Below are 23,889 nucleotides of genomic sequence, written 5' to 3' on the forward strand. Positions count from 1 at the left end.
TCCCGCGGCTGAGCCGGCACCAAAAGCGAAACCGGTTTGGAGGCTCATCATCTCCTCCTCCTGCTCCGCCCCGTCGGGGAAGTTGCGAAAGCGGCCGCGGGGACAGGAAAGGGAAGGCGGCGAGGCGCGAGAGAGCCAGGCGAGTGATGGCGGAGGTCGCTGCTGTTGGCGCCGCTGGCGCGTCTCCGTCCTCCCCGTCGGAAGAAGACTCGATGCCGCTGGTGGCGCTCAACTACTCGGTGCGCCGCCGCCTGGGGCTGTTCCTCAACCCGCGCGCCCCGGTGGCCTCCGACTGGACGGCGCTGGCCGAGGAGCTGGGCTACGACTACCTGGAGATCAAGCACTTCGAAGGCAAGGCCGACCCCACCGAGAGCCTCTTGGCCGACTGGCAGAAGCGCTGCCCCGGCGGCGCCACCGTGGGCCGCCTCCTGGGGCTGCTGCGCCACCTCGGCCGCCGAGACGTCCTGGCCGACCTGGGGACCAGCATCGGTGAGCAAACAGGGCCCGGGGACGCCCCTGATTCTCGCCCTCCCCCCGTCCCGTCGATGCCCCCTTCGCCCCAGTCCAAGGGGGGACACCTTTCTCTCCCTGCCCCCTCTTTTACGCACGGCCTCTCCAGAATGAGCGCCCTGTTTTACGCACGGCCTCTCCTTTCTGTTGCGCCCCAGTACCCAGTTTCCAACAGAGGAGGCATTGCGCCCATCCTCCGAGCGGCCGGGGCGTCGCCGGTTGGATTTCTGCCTGTAAGGTAACAGTTTCCCGGAGAGAGATAGGAAATGGCTACCGATATTCTTCCTCCCTCTTCCTAATTTCTTGGTTTTGTTTCCTTCTTGACGCTTCCTCGTTGTTTAGCACTCCTATTTGAAGCTGTTTTGGTTCCGGGTGTGTTACTGCAATGCTGTTGCTTTTGTTTGTTTGCTTTAACTTAAAAACATTTCATGGGATCATAGAATTACAGAGTTGGAAGGGGCACCGAGGGTCATTCTAGTCCAATCCACTGCAATGCAGGAATCCCAACTATTGACAGATGGCCATCCAGCCTCTGCTTCTAAACCTCCATTAAAGGAGAGTCCACTCCCAAACAGCGCTTACTGGAAGACCTTTCAGTGGGTGTTTGAGCTCTCTGCTCTTAGCATCAGAAAGACAACAATGCCCATTTACACCACAAAGAACTCATAACCCACCTTCTTTCAGCAGCCAGAAACACCATAACCAGACACTGGAGAGACCTGTCAGGAGTAAGCATGGACCAATGGTACCAAATAGTATGGGAAACAGCCCTACTAGAAAAATTAACCAATAAACTGAAACTGACACGGGGACAAACAGAAGAAGACGCCTTCACCCCGGTATGGCTCCCCTTTATCACATACACAGCCCAACAAGACAATGACAATAATCCACCAACAGCATACAAATCAATATGGCTAACCTGATCCAAAACACCCACCCACCTTACTCACACACGAAAACAAAGATCACCACAGCCAATCACAAACAAACAATCACACCCTAGGCCAACCCCAACCTCTCTCACCACCAAAGGAACACAAGTGAACAACACAAGCAACGCTGACACCAAACTCTACATACATTAAGCATAATAGAAACACCGCTACCCGACCCCACCCCCATCCATCTCCCCTCCCTCCACCCCCCTTTTTTTTCTTCTTCTTCTCCCCCTAATGCCTCAACAAATGAAACGGATTTGTAAAAATGTTACATGGAGAAAAAAAAAATACGAGGCATTACACTTACACTGTAAAACAAGAAAACCCTAAATAATTTTTTTTAAAAAAAAAGTTCCTTGTGATGTTTAGCCAGAATCTCTTTTCTTGTACAGTGGCACCTCGGGTTATAGACGCTTCAGGTTACAGACTCCGCTAACCCAGAAATAGTACCTCAGGTTAAGAACTTTGCTTCAGGATGAGAACAGAAATTGTGGCGTGGCAGCAGCGGGAGGCTCCATTAGCTAAAGTGGTACCTCAGGTTAAGAACAAACCTCCGGAACGAATTCAGTTCTTAACCTGAGGTACCACTGTAACTTGAATCCATTGGTTCCAGCCCTACCAGAAGAAAACACACTTGCTTCATCAAGAGAAAACAAGTCTTTCTTTCTTTCTTTCTTTCTTTCTTTCTTTCTTTCTTTCTTTCTGTAGCTGAAGAGTTTTTAGGGAGCTGTACAACTGAAGGGTCCCTGCTCCTGCCAACCTAGCAGTTCGAAAGCACGTCAAAGTGCATGTAGATAAATAGGTACCACTCTGTCGGGAAGGTAAACAGTGGTACCTCTGGTTAAGTACTTAATTCGTTCCAGAGGTCTGTACTTAACCTGAAACTGTTCTTAACCTGAAGCACCACTTTAGCTAATGGGGCCTCCTGCTGCTGCCGCGCCACCGGAGCACGATTTCTGTTTTCATCCTGAAGCAAAGTTCTTAACCTGAAGCGCTATTTCTGGGTTAGTGGAGTCTGTAACCTGAAGTGTATGTCACCTGAAGTGTATGTAACCCAAGGTACCACTGTACAGCGTTTCCGTGCGCTGCTCTGGTTCGCCAGAAGCGGCTTAGTCCTGCTGGCCACATGACCCGGAAAAACTGTCTGCGAACAAACGTCGGCTCCCTTGGCCAGTAAAGCGAGATGAGCTCCGCAACCCCAGAGTCTTTCGCGACTGGACTTAACTGTCAGGGGTCCTTTACCTTTTACTCTTGAGTATGAGAAGTATTGGCCATAACCCCTAAAGTGCTCACAAAATGAATTGCTCTGGTAAATAAATACAGGAGTGTGCATCTTCCATACCCAACTGACCTTCTCTTCCTCACTTTTCCTTGTTCCATCTCATAGCTTGACCTAAAAAGGTAAAGGACCCCTGACCATTAAGTCCAGTTGTGGACGACTCTGGGGTTGCAGCGCTCATCTCGCTTTACTGGCCGAGGGGGCCGGCGTTTGTCTGCAGACAGCTTCCGGGTCATGTAGCCAACATGATTAAGCCGCTTCTGGCGAAACCAGAGCAGCGCACAGAAACGCCATTTACCTCCCGCTGGAGTAGTACCTATTTATCTACTTGCACTTGATGTGCTTTCTAACTGCTAGGTTGGCAGGAGCAGGGACCGAGCAACGGGAGCTCACCTCGTTGTGGGGATTCGAACCGCCGACCTTCTGATCGGCAAGCCCTAGGCTCAGTGGTTTAGACCACAGCGCCACCCACTTTCCTCGGCCAGTAAAGTGAGATGAGCGCTGCAACCCCAGAGTCGTTTGCGACTGGACTTAACTGTCAGGGGTCCTTTACCTTTTTACAGCTGCATTCCCGAGTACCTCTACCCGGCTATGGCGTACCCTTTGTCCATCGTTACAAAAAACACAACAGCAGCACCAAGGAATGAGAGCCCAAACTAGCGACTGATATTTGAACCAGCAACAAAATCTAAAGCTTGGCGTCATTTTGTGTTTTGTTTGCTGCATTTATATCCTTCTTTTTTCTCCCGGGGACTTCAAGCTGACATATATGATTCTGCCCCTTCTGGGCTCTGCCCCTCCTCTTTCAGTCCCAGCAACAACCCTGTGGGGAAGGTTAGGCTGAAAGACGACTGTGACTGGCCCAAGGTCACCTAGCGAACTACATTCCTGGGTGGGAATTTGAACCCGAGTCTCCAGGGTCCTAAGCCGGCACTCTAACCACTGCACCACACTGCCTCTCTTGCATGGCTGTAGGTTGTGCTTGCTCCTGCAATCCTCAATCTGCATTTTTAGATGCTGTTGCACTGTTTCCCACAGGGTAGATTTGATTTAAAATGAATCGATTTAAATCACGATTTATATCACTAGTCGGTAAGACTTGATTTCAGTCATATTTTTTTACAGAAAGACTCATTCTTGTTGGTATAATCTTAATATTTACAACCATTGCATTTTTGGAATAATAAATTTTCAGAGTAGTTTTTACAGATAATTATGAAATTATTGTGAGGTTTAATAAGTTAACTGTTTATACACGGACAACTTTTCCGCTGTACTTTATTGAAAGGAGAAAAATAATCAATTTTTTTATTATTTAAACAATCTATTTAACTAAGACAATAAGATAGCATAGGTATCCATGTTTGTTAACTGATGTGGTTAAACAATTTTTTTAAAAAAAACTTAGACTGAGTGTTAGCACATATGAAAAACTTAAAACAAATCCTTATTTCCTAATGAATAGTCTTTGGACTATAATGTAACTTCAATAGAAAGACTTTTTCCTCCAAAAGCATTTTATTTTAAAAATCCAATTTAATTTTTTAAAAAATTGATTGATATATAAAAATATTATTATTATTATTAATAATAATAATAATAATAATAATAATAATAATAATAATAATAATAATTTATTATTTATACCTCCCCAGCCACTCTGGGCGGCTTCCATAGAAACCAAAAATACACTAAGATGTCACACGTTAAAAACTTCCCTGAACAGGGCTGCCTTCAGATGTCTTCTGAATGTCAGGTAATTGTTGATCGCTTTGACATCTGCTGGAAGGGCGTTCCACAGGGCGGGCGCCACTACCAAGAAGGCCCTCTGCCTGGTTCCCTGTAGCTTTGCTTCTCGCAATGAGGGAACCGCCAGAAGGCCCTCGGCGCTGGACCTCAGCGTCCGGGCAGAACGATGGGGGTGGAGACGCTCCTTCAGGTATACTGGGCCGAGGCCGTTTAGGGCTTTAAAGGTCAGCACCAACACTTTGAATTGTGCTCGGAAACGTACTGGGAGCCAATGTAGGTCTTTCAAGACCGGTGTTATATGGTCTCGTCGGCCGCCCCCCAGTCACCAGTCTAGCTGCCGTAAAATATTACTTTTATTTGTAAAAAATCATTGATTTTTATCTACCCTGGTTTCCCATCAGCGCCAACCAGCATGGCCAATGCTCAGAGATAGTGGAAAATGCAGTTCAAGAACACCTGGGGAGCCCAGGCTCATTATCCTTGCCCCAGAGTGTTCTTCATTTCCTAACACATCCAAGCCCCTCTGTCTGTCCTCAGTGGCAGCCTAGTGTTTGCTACAAGAAAGTTCCCAACCAGAGCAGGTGGAGATCTTCACCCTCTCCATTGCTGTCCCCCAAGATCTTGCAAATCTGAGGTATACTGTCCCAGGTCATATAGGCTCCATTTTCATGCAATATTCACCTGACCTCTGCATGCTAGTTGCATGAGGTTGAGCTGATTCTTTTTTAAAAAATAATTTTTATTCATTTTAAAACATATTAATTGTCATACATACCACAAAATTTCACATCTTATACAATTTTTGGACTTCCATCAGCACCTCTGATGAGCCCCCATTTTTATGATTTCTTCTGCATTCCTTAAATTCATATTGCCTTTAATTATCTTAACTAGCACCGTCCTTTTCATCCAGTTATGCAATAATTCAAATTATTCACCTCATAAAACTTCCTGCAAACCTACAAATGTAATCTGATCATCACAATTACTTTTCAGATAGTTCGTAAATTTACGGCAATCTTCTGTGAATCTCTGGTCCCGCCGGTTTCGAATTCTTCCCGTTAGTTTATCTAATTCTGCATAGTCCATCAATTTCATCTGCCAATCTTCTTTCGTTGGTAATTCTTCTTGCTTCCATTTTTGTGCCAGTAATATTCTTGCTGCCGTCATTGCGTATAAAAACAGCTTACAATCATTTCTATTTATATCATCCCCTACAATGCCCAATAAAAAAGCTTCTGGTTTTTTAATAAATGTATATTTCAACATTTTTTTCATCTCATTGTATATAATTTCCCAGAAGTTTTTCACCTTTTTACATTCCCACCACATATGGTGAAATGTTCCTTCTTTTTCTTTACATTTCCAACATTTATTGTTTACCTTTTACATTTTAGCCAATTTAACAGGTGTAGAGATTGAGCTGATTCAGGGTCAGTTTGTGTGAGTCCCCATCATTGGCTTTAGGTTATTGGCCCAGGAAGAGAGATTTAGCCTCCTTCTCCCTCCAGCCCACGTTTCCTGTGTTTGTGGTTTAGCACTGAGCAGAGGAGGCTGTCGTGCGGACGGGCCCCGAACCGCAAACGAAGCATACCCAGAAACAGGCCTTATTATTATTGTTCTATGACTCTTTGCAGAAGAAGATTGCAAGAAGTACCTGCGGAGGAAACAGGAGGAGGAGGCGGAGAGGCCCATTCAGGTCCCGGCGGTGGACAGCAGCATCGCAAGGTCATCGGAACTGCAGGGCATCACTACGCGAGATGACCCCCTTGGTAAAAGAAAAGGAAAAGACAATAATAAATAATTTTTATTTATACCCCGCCCTCCCCAGCCAAGGCCGGGTTCTGGCTTAGCCGCACAGCCTGCATTCGCTTCATAAGACGCACACACATTTCCCCTTGCTTTTTATGAGGGAAAAGGTGCGTCTTATAGAGCGAAAAATACGGTGATTGCCAAGCATCTGTTACAACCGGGATAGTTTACATGCGGTTTGCAAGCAGCTACTTTCCTGCTCTCCTGTGGCGAGCGGTTACATCCTCCAGGTGACTAGCAGGGAAGGTATACAGCAATTTTCTTTTAGGTCTGAGGACATTTCACAGCTCTATGTGAGCCGGGGGACGGTAATTTTTGAGAACTTGTGTGCAAGGCTGGCTCAGACGGGTAACACTTCCCCACTCCCTCCATTCGCGCCAGTGTGGTATAGTGGTTAGCGCATTGGGCTAGGACCTGAGAGACCAGGGTTCGAATCCCCACTCTGCCATGAAATTCACTGGGTGGCCTTGGGCCAGTCTCTGCTTCTCAGCCTCACCTACCTCACAGGGTTGTTGTGGGGTTTAAAGGAGGAGAGGGGTGGTCCATGTTTGCCACCTTGAGAAAAAGGGGGCATATTAATGCAATGAAGGCCTAAGTCAGGGATGTCCAACAGGTCGATTGTGATCTACTGGTGGTTCCCCATGAGGTTTTGGTAGATCACGGTCGATCTCTGGCTCCCTTTCCTCCTGCCCCACCCCTTCGCCCCGCCCATTAAGCCCCCAAAATGGGGCTTTCCTCCTCCCTAAAAAAAGCTCAACAATTATTTTGAGATGAACCCCCCAAAAAGGGGGCAGATCACTGCCAGTTTTTAATTCTGAAAGTACCATATTTTTTGCTCTGTAAGACTCACTTTTTCCCTCCTAAAAAGTAAGGGGAAATGTGTGTGCGTCTTATGGAGCGAGTGCAGGCTGCGCAGCTATCCCAGAAGCCAGAACAGCAAGAGGAATTGCTGCTTTCACTGCTCAGTGATCCCTCTTGCTGTTCTGGCTTCTGAGATTCAGAATATTTTTTTTTCTTGTTTTCCTCCTCCAAAAACTAGGTGCGTCTTATAGAGTGAAAAATACGGTAGATAGCAGTCATCTTGAGAGTTGGCATAAATGAATGCATAATCTCATGTAGTGTTGTTTTCGTTGTTGTTTTAATTCAGGACAAACGGTAGAGATGTTTGATGCCTTCATCTGTTACTGCCCGAACGACCTTCACTTTGTGCAAGAGATGATCCAAGAGCTGGAACAGACAGAGCACAAGCTGAAGCTCTGTGTGTTCGACCGGGATGTCCTCCCTGGAACGTGCGTCTGGTCCATCACCAGCGAGCTTATAGAGACGCGGTGAGTTGAGCAATATATACCCAGGTGGGCAGCAATGGAAATATCCATTGTGCCTCCCGCAGCTCTCTGGGTTTGTTCCCAGCTAAGTTCTACTCAGGAGTAGACTCTTGATTTATAACGAGCTTAAGAAAATGTTCAAATGCTCTTTCCCTAAAAAACCCCTGAAGCCTTCCTGCTAGGAATTATAGGTCACGACATCCCAAAAAAGTTCAGGAGAGTCTTTATCTATGTGTATAGTTGCTGCCAGGATTCTAATCGCAAAAGGCTGGAAGGGAGAAGATATCCCATCTAAATCAGACTGACAAAATAAAATATGAGAGAACGTCGAACTGGCGAGACTATCAGCAAGGTTACGAGACATCACTGACGAAAAATTTATCAGAGTGGGACATACGTAAAAGAGCATTGTCAAAAATTCTAATCTGTTGGCAGGTTTTGATTGAACTTCTGTGTGCAAATAGGATAATTTTATAAAACAAAATTTATAGTAAGTTAAATAACATGGAGGGAACAAAGTTAGAGTGCTTATTTAAGGAACTTAATCCGGGAACACAATGGGAAGATCGGAGGTCATGTTAAATTTAATTACAAATGGATGTACAAAGCGAGTATCAGTTAAGGAAGGAATTATTGTTTATTTTTGTTTTTTCTATTTTGTTTTCAACATCCTTTGAACATTTCTGTTATAAAGTTTTTAACCAATAAAGCATAAAAAACCAAGAGTAGACAGTGAAATCAGTAGAAGTCCACTGGATTTCAGTGGATCTGCTCAGCCTTCTGCCCCCAAACCCCCCCCCCATTAAATAAAATTACTTAAAAGAATGCAACTCCCAATACAACTGCTTGTTCAATTCATTCTGAAACAACTGAGACCTTACAAAACTTGCTGCGTTTTCCCAGTAACCTGTTGGAACAGTGATCAACAATCAGCTGGTAAATACCTTTATTCTAAGCAATCTAGAATAATTAGGAACTAGTTAACAAGCCTAGTTTTTAAAAACTTATTGCATTCCTTTTGTATGATTTTAAGGCTGGGGGAAAGTGGCTGTAATATTTATTTGCTTGAGGAACTTTTATGCTGCCCATCAACATTAACGTATTTTTCGCCCCATAGGGCCCACCGGCCCATAGGACGCACCTAGTTTTTTGGGGGGGAAATAAAGAAAAAAAATTATTTCCCCCCCAGGTGCGGGGCGGGGGAAGCCCGAGCTTCTCCCGACCCCAGCCCCCAGAACAGGCTGGTATCCGCAAGCCGTGGGATTGCTGCACGACTTTGCGCAGCTCTCCCACAGCTAGCGGAGCGCTGCACTAATCCCGAAGCTTGGGGCGTGCTGAGCTCAGCGCGCTCCAAGCTTCTGGGTGCAGGCAAGCTCTCCGCTAGCCGCGGGAGAGCTGCGTCTCCCACGGCTAGCGGATAGCTTCCTGAAGCCTGGAGAGCGAGAGGGCTCTGTGCGCACCAACCCCCCCTCGTTCTCCAGGCTTCAGCGAAAGCCCGCATTCGCCCCATAGGACGCACACACATTTCCCCTTCATTTTTGGAGGGGGAAAAGTGCGTCCTATAGTGCGAAAAATACAGTAATTCATTCATTCATAATAGAATTTATAGCCCACCTTTTCCTCCAAGGAGCTCAAAGTGGCTTACATGTTTCTCTCCCTCAGTTAATCCCCACAAGTAGCAGAAAAGAGAACCTATTGCTGTGAGTTAGGTTAGGCTGAGGGGCAGTGAGTAAACCAAGGTTACCCAGTATGTTTCATGACAGAGTGGGGATTCAAACTATGGTCTCCCAGGTCCTAGACTGACACTGTAGACTGACACTGTCCTAGCCACACTGGCTGCCGAGGGCCTCTTCACAATGTATTTTTATTACATCTACTTGTTTTTAAAGTTTGATTTTTACTGGTGTTTTAAATAATATTTTGTGCTATTTTATGTAAATCACTAGGATTTTCATTTCTTTTTGATCTTGTTGAATAAAAATAAATAAAACACTACCCCTCAAAAAACTACACAGTAAAAATAGTAGTGATAAAAAAAGGAATTGGCAGCATAGAACAGCCCAGAAAAAACTGAGAATGAAATCGGTGCTGAAAAGGTTGTAATTTAATGGATTTTATCATTATCTATTCAGTCCAGCATCCTATTCTCACAGCGGCCAACCGGATGCCTGATATTTATTTATTTTGTTTATGAATTGCTTCCAGTGAGGCATCCCAAAGCAATTTAGGATTTAAATTAAGTAAAACAGTTACATTAAAAAAACACACACAACAAAACCCCACCTGCATGTGTCATATATAAAATAAATTGTAAGACTGTTGTATTGCTGCAGTTTACATGGCTGCCTGTTGATGGCAGTAGCAACTCCAGCATGACAACAAAACGGCAGGCAGGCAAGTCAGCCAGCTGTGCGGGTGGAACATAAAACCAGTGAAATCCAATAGAAATACCAAGTGGAATTAAGATCTCCATTTAGAAGTCTTCCTATGGCAAGCTCACAAGCAGGACCTGAGCACAACAGCACTCCCTGACACACACACACACCTGCAATTTACAGCAATTGATTCCTTACTGTATGCCATTCCCAGGCGCCACCTGGATATTGGGAGAATGTGGTCTGTGCATTTTTAAATGAATGAATGGTCTTCAAAGCCCAGTGATGTTTAAGATGGAGATAGCCAGAGAGAGCAGCTTTTCCTAAGATTGTGTAACAGTAAGCCGGAGATTTGGGATCTCTACCTACCTCTGCAACTGGTCCCATCACCTCATGGCAAACAGAAGGGGAAGAAATGGAGGCAGTGAGAGATTTTACTTTCTTGGGCTCCATGATCACTGCAGATGGTGACAGCAGCCACGAAATTAAAAGACACCTGCTTATTGGGAGAAAGGCGATGACAAACCTAGACAGCATCTTAAAAAGTAGAGACATCACCTTGCCAACAAAGGTCCGTATAGTAAAAGCTATGGTTTTCCCAGTAGTGATGTATGGAAGTGAGAGCTGGACCATAAAGAAGGCTGATCGCCAAAGAATGGATGCTTTTGAATTATGGTGCTGGAGGAGACGCTTGAGAGTCCCATGGACTGCAAGAAGATCAAACCATTCTGAAGGAAATCAGCCCTCAGTGCTCACTGGAAGGACAGATCGTGAAGCTGAGGCTCCAATACTTTGGCCACCTCATGAGAAGAGAAGACTCCCTGGAAAAGACCCTGATGTTGGGAAAGATGGAGGGCACAAGGAGAAGGGGACGACAGAGGATGAGATGGTTGGACAGTGTTCTCGAAGCTACCAGAATGAGTTTGACCAAACTAATCTCAGTTTAAAAGTGTTGTAATCATATTATCTGCTGTACTAAGTATTAAGTATCAGATCTCCTCTAGCATTAAGAATGTCAAACACTGGGAAAAGACCTGAAGGAGGAACACCAGTGGAAAGGAAAGGATCAAAGCAAGAGGGGGATTTCAGAGCAGAGATTTTGAGAATGTTTGCGGAGATAAAACAGAGTGAGACAAATGTAGAGCGTAAACTAGAGCAAGTGGAACACAGAATAGGGGAAGTAGATAAGAAGCTAGACGAAACAGTTAGTGAATTGAAGAGTCAACTGAAAGAGGTATTCAGGAGGACACAGACAGTGGAGGAAGGTTTGAAAAAGACAAAAGCAGAAGTGAGAGATGTAAGGCGCGAGGAGGAAAAGATCAGAGCTGAGATTCTGGATTTGAACAAAAGCCAAGAGGATATGAAAGACTGGATTGCCATGAATGAACTAAGACAGAGGGAGTCTAATCTTAGGATGAGAGGGATACCCGAAGCCCCGGGAGAAAATATAAAAGAGAAACTAATAATAGAATTAGCTCCCTGGCTGGAAGCACCAACAGAAGAGGTTGAAAAGGCAGTGCAATCGGCTTTCAGACTAAAAACTAAGACACCAAAGAATAAAAGAATCGTAGGAGACTGCCTAGTTGTGTTTAAGGATAGAGAAATAAGAAATAGGGTTCTCCAAAAAAACAGAGAGAAAAGGTTAAACATTGAAGGGAATACCATTGTGATTTTTAAAGACATCCCAGTTAGGCTCCTAAAACGTAGGGATACCTATAGAGAATTGGTACAGATACTCAAAAGGAATAACATTGAGTTTAAGTGGGAGTTTCCCGAAGGCATCTCCTTTACATATAGAAGCAAGAGACAAAAATTGTCAAATCCAGAAGAAACAGACAAGTTTTTGAGGAAATATAAAGAACTGAAACCGCAAAGGAGAGGGGGTGGGGGAGGGGAGGGGGGAACCGGGGGGGACCTGGAGGGAGGAGGGAGGAATTCGGGAGGGGAGGAGGGAGAGGAGGTAGTGACGGAAGAAGAAATCTAAAAAAGAAACAACAGCCACTCCTCTTCCTCTCTCTCAATTAAATCAAAATGGTGTTAAAGGTTTACAGTTGGAATGTTAATGGGATGAACGATAAGGGAAAGAGGAATAAAATTGAGTATATTCTGAAGAAGGAAGGCCTAGATGTTATTTGTCTCCAAGAGACGCATATAGCGAGGAAGCACAAAAGAATTTTGATCAATCATAGATTAGGAAATGAATTTATATCCTCAGATCAGAGTAAAAAGAGGGGGGTAGTTATTTACATTAATAAACAAATTGAAGCGAAACAATTATTCAAAGACGAAGAAGGAAGGATATCAGCAGTCCAAATTAACTGGCAGGGAGAAAAGATAATAATAGTGGGAATATATGCCCCCAATGACAATAAATCAGAGTTTTACGGGAGACTTGAAGAAAAGTTATCTGACTACGCAGACCAGAAAATTATATTGTTGGGAGACATGAACGGTGTGGTGTCGTTAGAGTCAGACAGACAAAGGAATACCAAAGGTAAAGAAGGGAAGTTACCCAGAACTTTCTTTTCCCTGGTCCAAAACTGTAACTTAGTGGATATTTGGAGATATAAATACCCCCTGGAAAAACAATACACCTTCCATTCAGAACCCAACGAGTCACTATCAAGACTGGATCAGATTTGGATTTCGAAAGAATTAGTTTTAAGATCGAAAAAGGTAGAGATCCAGGCCAGAACAATCTCAGACCACAACCCAGTAAAAATGGAATTGAAAGGGCAAGAAAGCAGATTAAATAGATGGAAGTTAAAGGACTATCTGTTGGATGACCAAGAGATAGTAGAAAAGGCCCAAAATAGACTAAAAGAATATTTTGAGGACAACTTAGGCAAAGGTACAAAGCCAAGGGTGGTCTGGGATGCAGGCAAGGCGGTGATGCGGGGTTTCTTTATCCAACAGAGCGTAATTAAAAATAAAAAGAGGGAAAAAGGAAAAAAAGAAATCGCACAACAAATAATGGAGAATGAACAGAAATTAAGTCAAAACCCAAAAAATAAGAAAATAAAAGAAAATATCAAGGTACTACAAGCCCAATACGCAATGCTGATAAATAGAGAGATAGAATGGAAGGTTAAAAGATTGAGACAGAGGAATTTTGAATATGCCAACAAACCAGGGAAGCTTTTAGCGTGGCAATTGAAAAAAAGGAAAGAACAGAGTATAATAAATAAGATAGTGGTGGAAGGAGTAGAGATAAACAAGCCAAAAGAAATAAGGAGAGCCTTTACGGACTTCTATGGAGGACTCTTTAAAAATACAGGAAAAAATATGATGAGAAAAATAGAGAGATATCTAAAATCCAAAAATATTAACAAAATTACTACAGCTGCAAAAGAAGAGTTAAACGCCCCAATCGAGACAGAAGAAATTAAAGCAATAATAACAGACCTTAAAAATGGGAAAGCCCCAGGCCCAGATGGGTTAACCAGTAGATACTATAAAGAGTTGGAATCGGTATTGGTGAATCCACTACAAGAAGTGATGAACAACATTCTTAAGGAAAGAGAAATACCAGAGACGTGGAAGGAGGCATTGATTACACTAATCCCCAAACAAGATTCAGACCTAGAACAAATTAAAAATTATAGACCGATCTCCCTGTTAAACATAGATTATAAGATTTTTACAGGAGTCCTGGCAAGGAGACTAAAAACTGTATTGGTAGAAAGTATTCATAAAGACCAAGCCGGCTTTCTGCCAAGAAGGCAAATGAAAGATAACATAAGGAATGTTATCAATATTATAGAATACTTAACAGAAAGATGCGACAAAGGTTTATTGTTATTTGTGGACGCTGAAAAAGCGTTCGACAATGTAAACTGGGAATTCCTGCTGAAACAACTGGAATATATGGAAGTAGGTACTGAATTTTACAATGGGATAAAAGCAATTTATACCGAACAAAGAGCAAGATTAATAATAAATAATGTGGAGTCGACCGAAATAATAGTAACCAAAGGAACAAGACAAGGATGCCCGCTGTCCCCATTATTATTTATAATGATACTAGAGGTTCTACTTAATTCCATTAGAGATAATAAAGAAATCAAAGGAATCAGGGTCGGTCAACACGAATATAAGACTAAGGCTTTCGCAGACGACCTGGTTGTAACAATGGAAGATCCACTCGACTCAATAAAAGAGGTATTGGCAGAATTTGATCAATATGGGGAAGTAACGGGCTTTAAATTAAATAAAAGGAAAACAAAAATAATAACTAAAAATATGTCGGCAGATAAAATCGAGGAACTACAAAGAGAAACAGAAATAGAAGTAACCAAAAAAGTGAAATATCTGGGCATATGGGTAACGTCTAAGAACATAGATTTATTTAAAAACAACTATGAAACAATGTGGAAAAGAGTCAAAAAAGATATAGAAACGTGGGGCAGACTTAAACTGTCATTCTGGGGTAGAATAGCCACAATTAAAATGTCGGTACTTCCAAGAATACTATTTTATTTTCAAAACATCCCGGTGATCAAAGGCACAAAAATATTCAAAACCTGGCACAGGGAGATTTCCAAATTTATCTGGCAGGGAAGGAAGCCGAGAATAAAATTTAAACTATTAACGGATATTAAAGAAAGAGGAGGCTTCGCCCTGCCAGACTTGAAATTATATTTTGAGGCATCATGCCTGTGCTGGGTCAAAACATGGATAAAACTAGAAGAGGCGGAAGTGCTAGACTTAGAAGGCCACGATAATCGATTCGGGTGGCACGCATACTTGTGGCATGAGAGGAAGAAAGTGCACAAAGAATTTGGAAATCACATCTTCAGGGGCCCTCTAATGGAAGTGTGGGAAAGGTACAGAGATGTTTTGGAACCTAAAACGCCACAATGGCTGTCACCACTAGAAGCTATGGCGGTTAAAAAGAGCGATAGGAGAGCCAAATGGGTAACTTACGAACAACTATTAATGAAGGAGGAAGGAAAGTGGAAAATGAGGCCGTACGACCAGGTTAAGTCCCAAGTGTATGACTGGCTGCATTACCATCAGATAAACGGAATGTTTAGGAAAGATGTTAAAGATAAAGGTTATGCTGACAAGAGTTCTAGATTTCAAAACGAGATTTTGGAAAATAATACAAAAACTCTGTCCAAAATGTATAAACAATTATTGGATTGGAACCTAGTTGACGAGGAAGTTAAGGCAGTAATGATACATTGGGCTAGAGATCTGGGTCGCAATATCTATTTCGAAGAGTGGGAAAAACTCTGGAACCAACACCTTAAATTCACGGCCTGTGTGTTATTAAAAGAGAACCTAATGAAAATGTTCTATCGCTGGTATCTGACCCCTGCAAAACTAGCAAGAATGTACGGATCTAGCAATAAATGTTGGAAGTGCAGGGAAAAGGAGGGAACTTTCTACCATATGTGGTGGGAATGCCAAAAGGTTAAAGGGTTTTGGGAGAGTATATATAATGAAATGAAGAAAATGTTAAAATATACCTTTGTTAAAAGACCGGAGGCGTTCCTGCTGGGTCTGGTGGGAAGGGAGATCAAGAAGAAAGATCATAAGCTATTCCAATATGCAACAACAGCAGCAAGGGTCTTAATAGCCAAAAATTGGAAATTAGAGGGTATACCGTCATTGGAGGATTGGAGATCGAAATTATTAGAATATGCGGAGATGGACAGGTTGACAGGAAAAATCAGATACATAAAGGATCAGAGGTTTGTCAAAGACTGGGAAAGTTTCACAAAATATCTGGAAAATCTAATTGATGATCAGATAACTCTGGTGGGTTTCAAAGATGCTCTGTAAGAGGTAAAGGGTAATGTCCAAAAGGAAATGTACAAATGGAAATGACTTATGGCATTACAAACAAAGAAACGCAGAAATAATGTTTATTAGTAGTATGGACGATTCGTGGTAAGACTGAAGGAAGTCATCTTCTTATAGAATATGTAGAGAATTGTTATGTTTGTTTGTATTTTGATTTTGTAAACCAATAAAAATTATGCACAAAAAAAAAAAAAAAAACAGAATGAGTTTGACCAAACTGCGGGAGGCAGTGGAAGACAGGAGTGCCTGGCGTGCTCTGGTCCAGGGGGTCACGAAAAGTCGGACACGACTAAACAACAACACCATCTACCTTTGCATATGGTCACAGAGAAGAAGGGGAGGAGAGGCTGACAAATGCTTTACAGTCCATATTCGTATAGTCAGGCTCTGCTTTGCAGTTTGGGTCAGATGCAGTTTTGGGGCTAGATTAAGATGTTTCTTGCCACTTTAAAGTATTGGGACTAAACAGATGCAGAGGGAAGGCAAATGTGTGGGGACTTAAGAGAAGATATGCATATGGTGGGGAGGAAATGGGGTGCCTTGTGGCCTTTGACCCACACATCTTTCAGGCTCCCCAGTTACCCACTAGGCCAGAGGTCCGTAATCTTTTTTTCTCTGGGCCACACTTTCAGAATAAAAGTTTGCTGGCGCCGCACCAAATATTTTATCAACAAGAAATACAGTGGTACCTCAGGTTAAGTACTTAATTCGTTCCGGAGGTCTGTTCTTAACCAGAAACTGTTCTTAACCTGAAGCACCACTTTAGCTAATGGGGCCTCCTGCTGCCGCCGCACCACCGGAGCACGATTTCTGTTCTCATCCTGAAGCAAAGTTCTTAACCTGAAGCACTATTTCTGGGTTAGCGGAGTCTGTAACCTGAAGCGTATGTAACCTGAGGCACCACTGTACACTGGGAAACAAAAAGAAACAACTTGATTTAAAACATACACCACAACCGCTTTATAATGTGACCACGGGACATCCAGGAAGTATAAAACAACGCAGCTACAGAAGAACAGGAGTTATTATCAAAATGGAATTTTGATTGTCCTTGAATCTTCCCGCCGTTCTTGCTATTCTCTCCTTTGAGGACCACTGCACTAGGCCGTATCTAGAGCTCCAAAAATGCCCCGTTCCCTATTGGTCAGAATGCTCCCAGGTGCCTAGGCTCCATCTTCCCCGTTGTCCACTCACTTTTCACAAACGTGTTTTCTCTGTTCTGTTTGGTTTTTTTTAACTTCAGGTGCCGGAAAATGGTGGTAGTGATTTCGGATGACTACCTCGATAGCGAAGCCTGCGACTTCCAGACCAAGTTTGCCCTCAGCCTCTCCCCAGGTAAACACCTGCATGGCCTACCTGATCCATATTGTTGCTACTTGTTTGCTAAATTTATGATCCACTTCCCGTGAGGCACCCTGGAGCCTGTGTGTGTGTGTATTTCCGGGAGATGGAGTAAAGGTAAAGGGACCCCTGACCATTAGGTCCAGTCGTGGCCGACTCTGGGGTTGCAGCGCTCATCTCGCTTTATTGGCTGAGGGAGCCGGCGTACAGCTTCCGGGTCATGTGGCCAGCATGACTAAGCTGTTCTGGCGAACCAGAGCAGTGCATGGAAACGCCGTTTACCTTCCCGCCAGAGCGGTACCTATTTATCTACTTGCACTTTGACGTGCTTTCGAACTGCTAGGTTGGCAGGAGGAGGGACCGAGCAATGGGAGCTCACCCCGTCATGGGGATTCGAACCACCAACCTTCTGATCGGCAAGTCCTAGGCTCTGTGGTTTAACCCACAGCGCCACCTGCATCCCTTACGGGGGGATGTAGAGGAAGGGGTAAAAGGGAAATTCTCAGAAAAAGGTTTTCTGAGAAATTTTGACTCGGCTCTGACGCAGAGCCTCGTTGGAGCTCAGAAAGGAAAGTGGGGGCAGCTGTTTCCTGCCTCTCTGTGAAGGAGAGCGGGAGAGGGTCTCAGGCCATCTCTTGTTATGTCACATTCCCATGTCGGCTTCCTCTTTCAGGAGCTCGCCGCAAGTGCCTCATTCCAGTTAAGTGCAAAAGCATGAAGAAGGAGTTTCCGAGCATCCTCAGGTTCATCACAGTTTGCGACTACACTAACCCCTGCACCAAGAAATGGTTCTGGATGCGGCTGGCCAAGTCCCTGTTGGTCCCGTGATGCAAAGCCGTGAGGCTGAGTGTCTTGCGTCGTGACTTGAACTGCGTCTTGAGGAAGGCAAGTGGGGAGGGGGGGCTAAGTCTTTCTTAGCCTCTGTCGACTTGTGCTAAACCCTTGCCTCACCGAATCTCCGAAACAACCCCATGCCTCAGAAGCCAGTCCGTTTTAAAAAGGAGGGCTAGAAAGTACTGAGAACTGAAGCTGCTCTTGAGGTTTTGGGTCGACATTTCCTGATTTCAGCTGATTTCCTCCTTGCAAAACAGGGGAATTGAGAAAGAATGAACGCGGGCGGAAGAAAGCTTTCAACAGTTGCGGCTCGCAAAATGGCGGTGATCTTCTGCAAAGTGTCTCTCTTTCTGACAACTCCAACAGCAACCTTTTTTTTTACTAGCACAAACCAACAAATGGACTAACGTCCCCTTCCCCAGTATCCTGTTTCTGACAAGCCTGAGTTCCTGGTGCCTTAAAATAGAGATGGATCACTGGTCTCCCAAGATCCACAACTTAAACCTGCTATTGTACAGAAGGATAACCAGATTCCGCAACTCTCGCTGCCTGCCATTTGCCATGGGGTGGAGAATTATTTTACGTGTATGTGGTGGGCATTCCTTAAGGAGGAGTTTAAGTTTAAGTTTGAGGTGGGCATTCCTGAAGGATCTTAGGCAGATAGCAGGGGATGTATCCATGTGTGTTTGATCCCGACCTCACCCCAACTGCATGCCTAGAATTGGACCAAGAGCCTGCCAATCCATTCTCTCCTTAAAGCACTGCCTGAATCTGGGTGCCACAGCACTTTCAACATTTTATAACGGCCAGTGGGGGAAGTGGATTGAAACTGTGGCCTCTGTTTTCTTTCAAGCTTTCTGCTTCCTAAACCTTGCCCTAGCACTTTTAAAAGTATGTTGGGATTTTCTGCTCTTTGGGTCCTTCGAGTTTCCCAAGAATCTGCCTGCCTGCGAAGCTGTGGATAGGAAGGAACCCCTACAATTCAAACAATATGTTTGCACTGCAATATGTTTGCAATGGTCATTTGCATTCTTTGCATAGCAGGCCTTAATTTGTGGAATTGCTGTCTGACGGTGCTAATCAGCACAGGGGGTGCTCCTCGTTTTAGATATCACACTTTGTTTTACAGAGTGTTTTGCAGTCCTCATGGAAGGGCAGAAAGACTAGTGGTTATCTGGCACAACCCATTCTCCACGCTCACAAATGCACTCATCCTGTCTGGTGGCAGAAGAGAATGTGGCTCAGGCCATGTTTTAAAGTGACCTGACCTATGTGGACTGCAATGCAGTTATTAGATTGCTCACTTATCTGAACTTTGCAATGTAGTTTCAGTTGTTTTTTTTTATTAAAAAATGCATTTTCAGACACATTTAAAGGAGGTGAGGAGCTGGGTGGAAAAGCGCAACGTACATAATTTGGAGGGAAGCGCAAAATGTGTATTTTGTGAGGAATGCATACAGCCAAAATGCAAGCCCATAGGACAGGCCAGATATAGGACAGTGCGTGTGAAATTGGCACAGACCTAGAACTGCCTCATCCATCCATAATTTGTTCCTTCCGCCCCCATCCGTTTGCAATCTGGACCACTCTGTGCCACAGCTTAAGAATTCCATGCCAGAATTCTGAAAAGTAAGTTGCAATTGCTTCCACATGGGGGTGTTGAGGCTTTCAGGAAGCAACCCCCCCCCCCCGAATGAGTCCATAGCAGAAGTGAGACCTTTAGGTCTTCTCTAGATCCATTAATCTACCAGCAGTGGTGAGGACCTTCTTCCCCATAGGCCAAGTAGGGGGTGGGATGAATGCTACATATATTGCATACTCCTTAGTGCTTCATTGGTAGATGGTACAGAGTCAATCACAATTAACAGCAAACCATGGTTTGGTGTTACATGTTTGAGCCTTGGCTCTTGAGCTCCTTCTCCATGCTTCCCCCACATACTCTGCTTAATTATTTAATTCCTGGTTTGCAACAAACCATAATTCGCCATTGCATCTGAACCAGCAAACTATGGCTTGTGCTTGTTCTGCAAAACTAGAGCTGAAGCAATGGTTTGCAGGGGAAGCACAAGCTATAGTTTATGGAATCATAGAGTTGAAGGGAAGCAAGAGGGTCATCGGTCCAACCCCCTGCAGTGCAGGAATCTCAACTGCAGCATCCCTGACAGGTTTGCTGCAAGCCAGGAAGTAACTGACTAACTGGATCTTGCGAGGGGAGGAATGAGTGTACGAGCACTGAGTTGAGGACCAGGGGTTAGCCAGTCTTCTACTATTATAAAAGCGCAAAAAGAGATCTCATAGATGTGTCCCATGCTGTGCCAAACATTTCCATGAGTTCTAGCCCAGATAGCAATATTGACAATAGCTCGATAGGAATAAGGGCATTTTCAGAGAAGATAAATTGTGGGTATTATAAGGAAAACAAGTGGGTTGTACAACAAAAAAGGCACATTCTGGAATGCTGCTGTTCAGGATTGCAGCTGCTCTGTTTCTCTTCGCTCTGTCCAACAACCAGCATTTGTTGTGATGGAATATGCTTAGCCCCCTTCAGGCCTTTTATTTTTAAAGCTAATCCTCTCTTTCCCTTACACATTTTTTGGTACTTCTGTAAACTTTGGGGTCCCCACAAGCCTTCCTTCCTTGTGCGCGCGATGTCATTTTGGCACACATGCTTAGGCAGACACAGGCTGAACATCACCAACAGAGGGATTGATTCTCTCCAAATAATGTGGCAAGTAAAAATAAAAGTGCCTTAGTTTCGTTGGGGCAAATTGAGTTAGAGAACAGTTCTGCTGCATTTCCTGGTAGACGTGTCTCAAGTTTGCATCTGGGAGGCTGCCCTTGGGAGACAATAGGAGAGCCAGTGTGGTGTAGTGGTTAAGAGCGGTAGATTCGTAATCTGGTGAACCGGGTTCGCTTCCCCGCTCCTCCACATGCTGCTGCTGGGTGACCTTGGGCTAGTCACACTTCTTTCAAGTCTCTCAGCCCCACTCACCTCACAGAGTGTTTGTTGTGGGGGAGGAGGGGAAAGGAGAATGTTAGCCGCTTTGAGACTCCTTCGGGTAGTGATAAAGCGGGATATCAAATCCACTCTTCTCTTCAATTATCAGAGTTCATTGAGGCTCTTTTTTATTTAAAAAAATCCTGATTGAACTACCTCTCCTTGCGTGTGTTTACACAGGCTGGATTTGGCAGGGTATTCTAACCGCACCCTGTTGCTCACCATTTCCAGTTCAACTCGGCCCACTACGTGCTTGCTTTCAAATTCTTTGAACTCCACTCAACCCTGCCACCCCGAAAACGTTTTCCCTGTGACCTCCAGAAATGAAAGTCGGGGAGGAATGGGTGCTCGGTTAATCCTTGGATTTTTCTCTGGGTGTGCATTCCGTCTCCATCTATGTACAGAGATATGTCCGAGGATGAGGATATATTATGTGCCCAAATAGAATAATTATAAGCCACGATAGCTGATTGGAACCTCCATAGAAAGGGGCACTGTACCTCTGCTTACCAAATACTGTAGGAAACAAGAAGGGCAGGCTTGCCCTGGAGTTGCTTGTGGTATTCAGGCTCTTTGTGGTGGTTTGCAAATAATGATAATAATAATAATAAATATACCCCCGCCCATCTGGCTGGGTTTCCCCAGCCACTCAGGGCAGCTCCCAACAGAATATTAAAAACATGATAAAACATCAAACATTCAAAACTTCTCTAAACAGGGCTGCTTTCAGATGTCTTCTAAAATTCAGATACAGTGGGTGCTCGCGTTACGAATGTGAGCTGTGCAGGATGCATGTTTGCAACCCGCAGTGGCGTGTCGCGATTCGGTGCTTCTGCGCATGCGCAAAACGCGATTTAGCACTTCTGCACATGTGTGACCACCAAAACCTGGAAGTAACCCGTTACGGTACTTTCGGCGGGTCCGTAACCCGAAAAAACACAACCTGAAGTGTCTGTAACCCGAGGTATGACTATAGTTGTTTATTTCCTTGACATCTGATGGGAGGGCGTTCCACAAGGTGGGTGCCACCACCGAGAAGGCCCTCTGGCTGGTTCCCTGTAGCTTCACTTCTCGCAGTGAGGGAACTGCCAGAAGGCCCTCGGAGCTGGACCTCAGTGTCCAGCTCCGCCACTGGTATTCCTTCCAGGGAAAGGTGAATCTTAAGATAAACTCAAGCTCTTTACAAAATGGCGGTTCTCAGCATTCCGAAGAAGTGGGCTGCAGCGCAATTATTCCTGGGCAGGGAATAATACCCCATGTGATGTCTGTAAAACTAAATTGGTACATCGTCTGTTGTCCTTGGGTTGTATTACATTCCTGAGTGTTGCAGAGACCTTCCTTCAGATCCCATGCACTTTGAAATAGTTCCTATCATTATATATGAACGAGAGAGACAGCGACAGCTACTTAGAAAACAGGGAACTGTGTTTTCAAAGAAAATAATGACTGAAAACTGCAGCTGGGTATGCACTTAAACCACTTAACTCAGTGGAACTAACTTCCCAGTAATAGCACTGCACAGTCATCCCCTCCCCTCATGATTGCATGGTTCAGTTCTGCAATCCCAAAATGGTTTATACTCTTTCCCCCACTTCTTCACATGTTAAACTGTGGATCTTACAAGGTGTAAGGATGGCCACTAAAAATACATGGAGGACAAGGCTATGAATGGCTGCGGCACCATGATGGCTGTGTTCTTGGAAACCATGTGCTGGGAATCGCAGGTGGGCAAAATGTTTTACATTCATCTCCTTGCGAGCTTCCCCTAAGGCATGGGTAGGCAAACTAAGGCCCGGGGGCTGGATCCAGCCCAATCGCCTTCTCAATCCGGCCCATGGATGGTCCGGGAATCAGCATGTTTTTACATGAGTAGAATGTGTGCTTTTACAATGGTACCTCGGGTTAAGTACTTAATTGGTTCTGGAGGTCCGTTCTTAACCTGGAACTGTTCTTAACCTGAAGCACCACTTTAGCTAATGGGGCCTCCTGCTGCCGCCGTAGCACGATTTCTGTTCTCATCCTGAAGCAAAGTTCTTAACCTAAAGCACTATTTCTGGGTTAGTTGAGTCTGTAACCTGAAGCGTCTGTAACCTGAACCGTATGTAACCCGAGGTACCACTGTATTTTAAATGCATCTCTGGGTTATTTGTGGGGCATAGGAATTCGTTCATATTATTTTTCAAAATATAGTCCAGCCCACCACAAGGTCTGAGGGACAGTGGACCAGCCCCCTGCTGAAAAAGTTTGCTGACCCTGCCCTAAAGCAACTGGAAGAACAGGACGTTGGAGATGAGCCTTTGGTCTGATTCTTTATATTTACCTTTGTGCATACATTTAAATAATCCAGCCCCGGGTTGATCTATTGTTGGCAAAGTGCTGCCTTTGAGGAATTCAGGTTCAAATGTAGGTCTAGGGTGGCCCTGGGCAAGCTGCTTGCTCTTGTGTTTATCTCGGCTTAAACCAACCACCCAGGTTTGCGATGTGAGGACCCAGCACTATTCTGATCTCTTTTGAGAAAAAACAGATGTACAGTGGTACCTCAGATTAAGTACTTAATTGGTTCAGGAGGTCCGTTCTTAACCTGAAAGTGTTCTTAACCTGAAGCACCACTTTAGCTATTGGGGCCTTCCGCCGCCACCACGCAATTTCTGTTCTCATCCTGAAGCAAAGTTCTTAACCCGAGGTACTATTTCTGGGTTAGCAAAGTATGTAACCTGAAGCGTATGTAACCTGAGGTACCACTGTAAATGTATTTTTAACATTAAGGTCAAGGAGAATGCTTTGTATTAAAACCTTGGTTTAGCCACTTTGAAAACACTGGTAATAAACTGGTTTGGTTTAGTTCTTTGCCTTTGGGGGGGGGGGAACTGCTCTTGCTTTAGAAAATGCTTACTAGCAATTGTAAAGATGGGCG

The 23,889-nt window shown here is 44.3% G+C and overlaps 1 protein-coding gene and 1 long non-coding RNA gene across 2 annotated transcripts; both read left to right on the forward strand.

The window, feature by feature from the left end:
* Nucleotides 1–77: 77 nt before the first annotated feature.
* MYD88 (MYD88 innate immune signal transduction adaptor) lies at nucleotides 78–23,816 on the forward strand. Its single transcript, XM_083704326.1, has 5 exons — nucleotides 78–489; nucleotides 6,117–6,251; nucleotides 7,439–7,619; nucleotides 17,046–17,137; nucleotides 17,817–23,816. The coding sequence occupies exons 1-5, from the start codon at nucleotides 147–149 to the stop codon at nucleotides 17,969–17,971; spliced, it is 906 nt and encodes a 301-aa protein (XP_083560452.1). The 5' UTR covers nucleotides 78–146; the 3' UTR covers nucleotides 17,972–23,816.
* On the forward strand, nucleotides 16,354–17,034 carry LOC310827919. Its single transcript, XR_014556560.1, has 2 exons — nucleotides 16,354–16,501; nucleotides 16,728–17,034. It is a non-coding gene; the product is annotated as an uncharacterized lncRNA (long non-coding RNA).
* Nucleotides 23,817–23,889: the final 73 nt, after the last annotated feature.

The sequence above is a fragment of the Podarcis gaigeae genome (assembly GCF_964106915.1).
Source record: "Podarcis gaigeae genome assembly, chromosome: 12".
In the NCBI taxonomy this organism is placed as follows: Eukaryota; Metazoa; Chordata; class Lepidosauria; order Squamata; family Lacertidae; genus Podarcis; species Podarcis gaigeae.

Coding starts and splice junctions, on each gene's coding strand:
- MYD88 (XM_083704326.1), top strand. CDS start 147: ATGGCGGAGGTCGCTGCTGTTGGCGCCGCTGGCGCGTCTCCGTCCTCC. Junction 6,252..7,438: donor TACGCGAGATGACCCCCTTG/GTAAAAGAAAAG, acceptor GTTTTAATTCAG/GACAAACGGTAGAGATGTTT. Junction 7,620..17,045: donor AGCGAGCTTATAGAGACGCG/GTGAGTTGAGCA, acceptor TTTTAACTTCAG/GTGCCGGAAAATGGTGGTAG.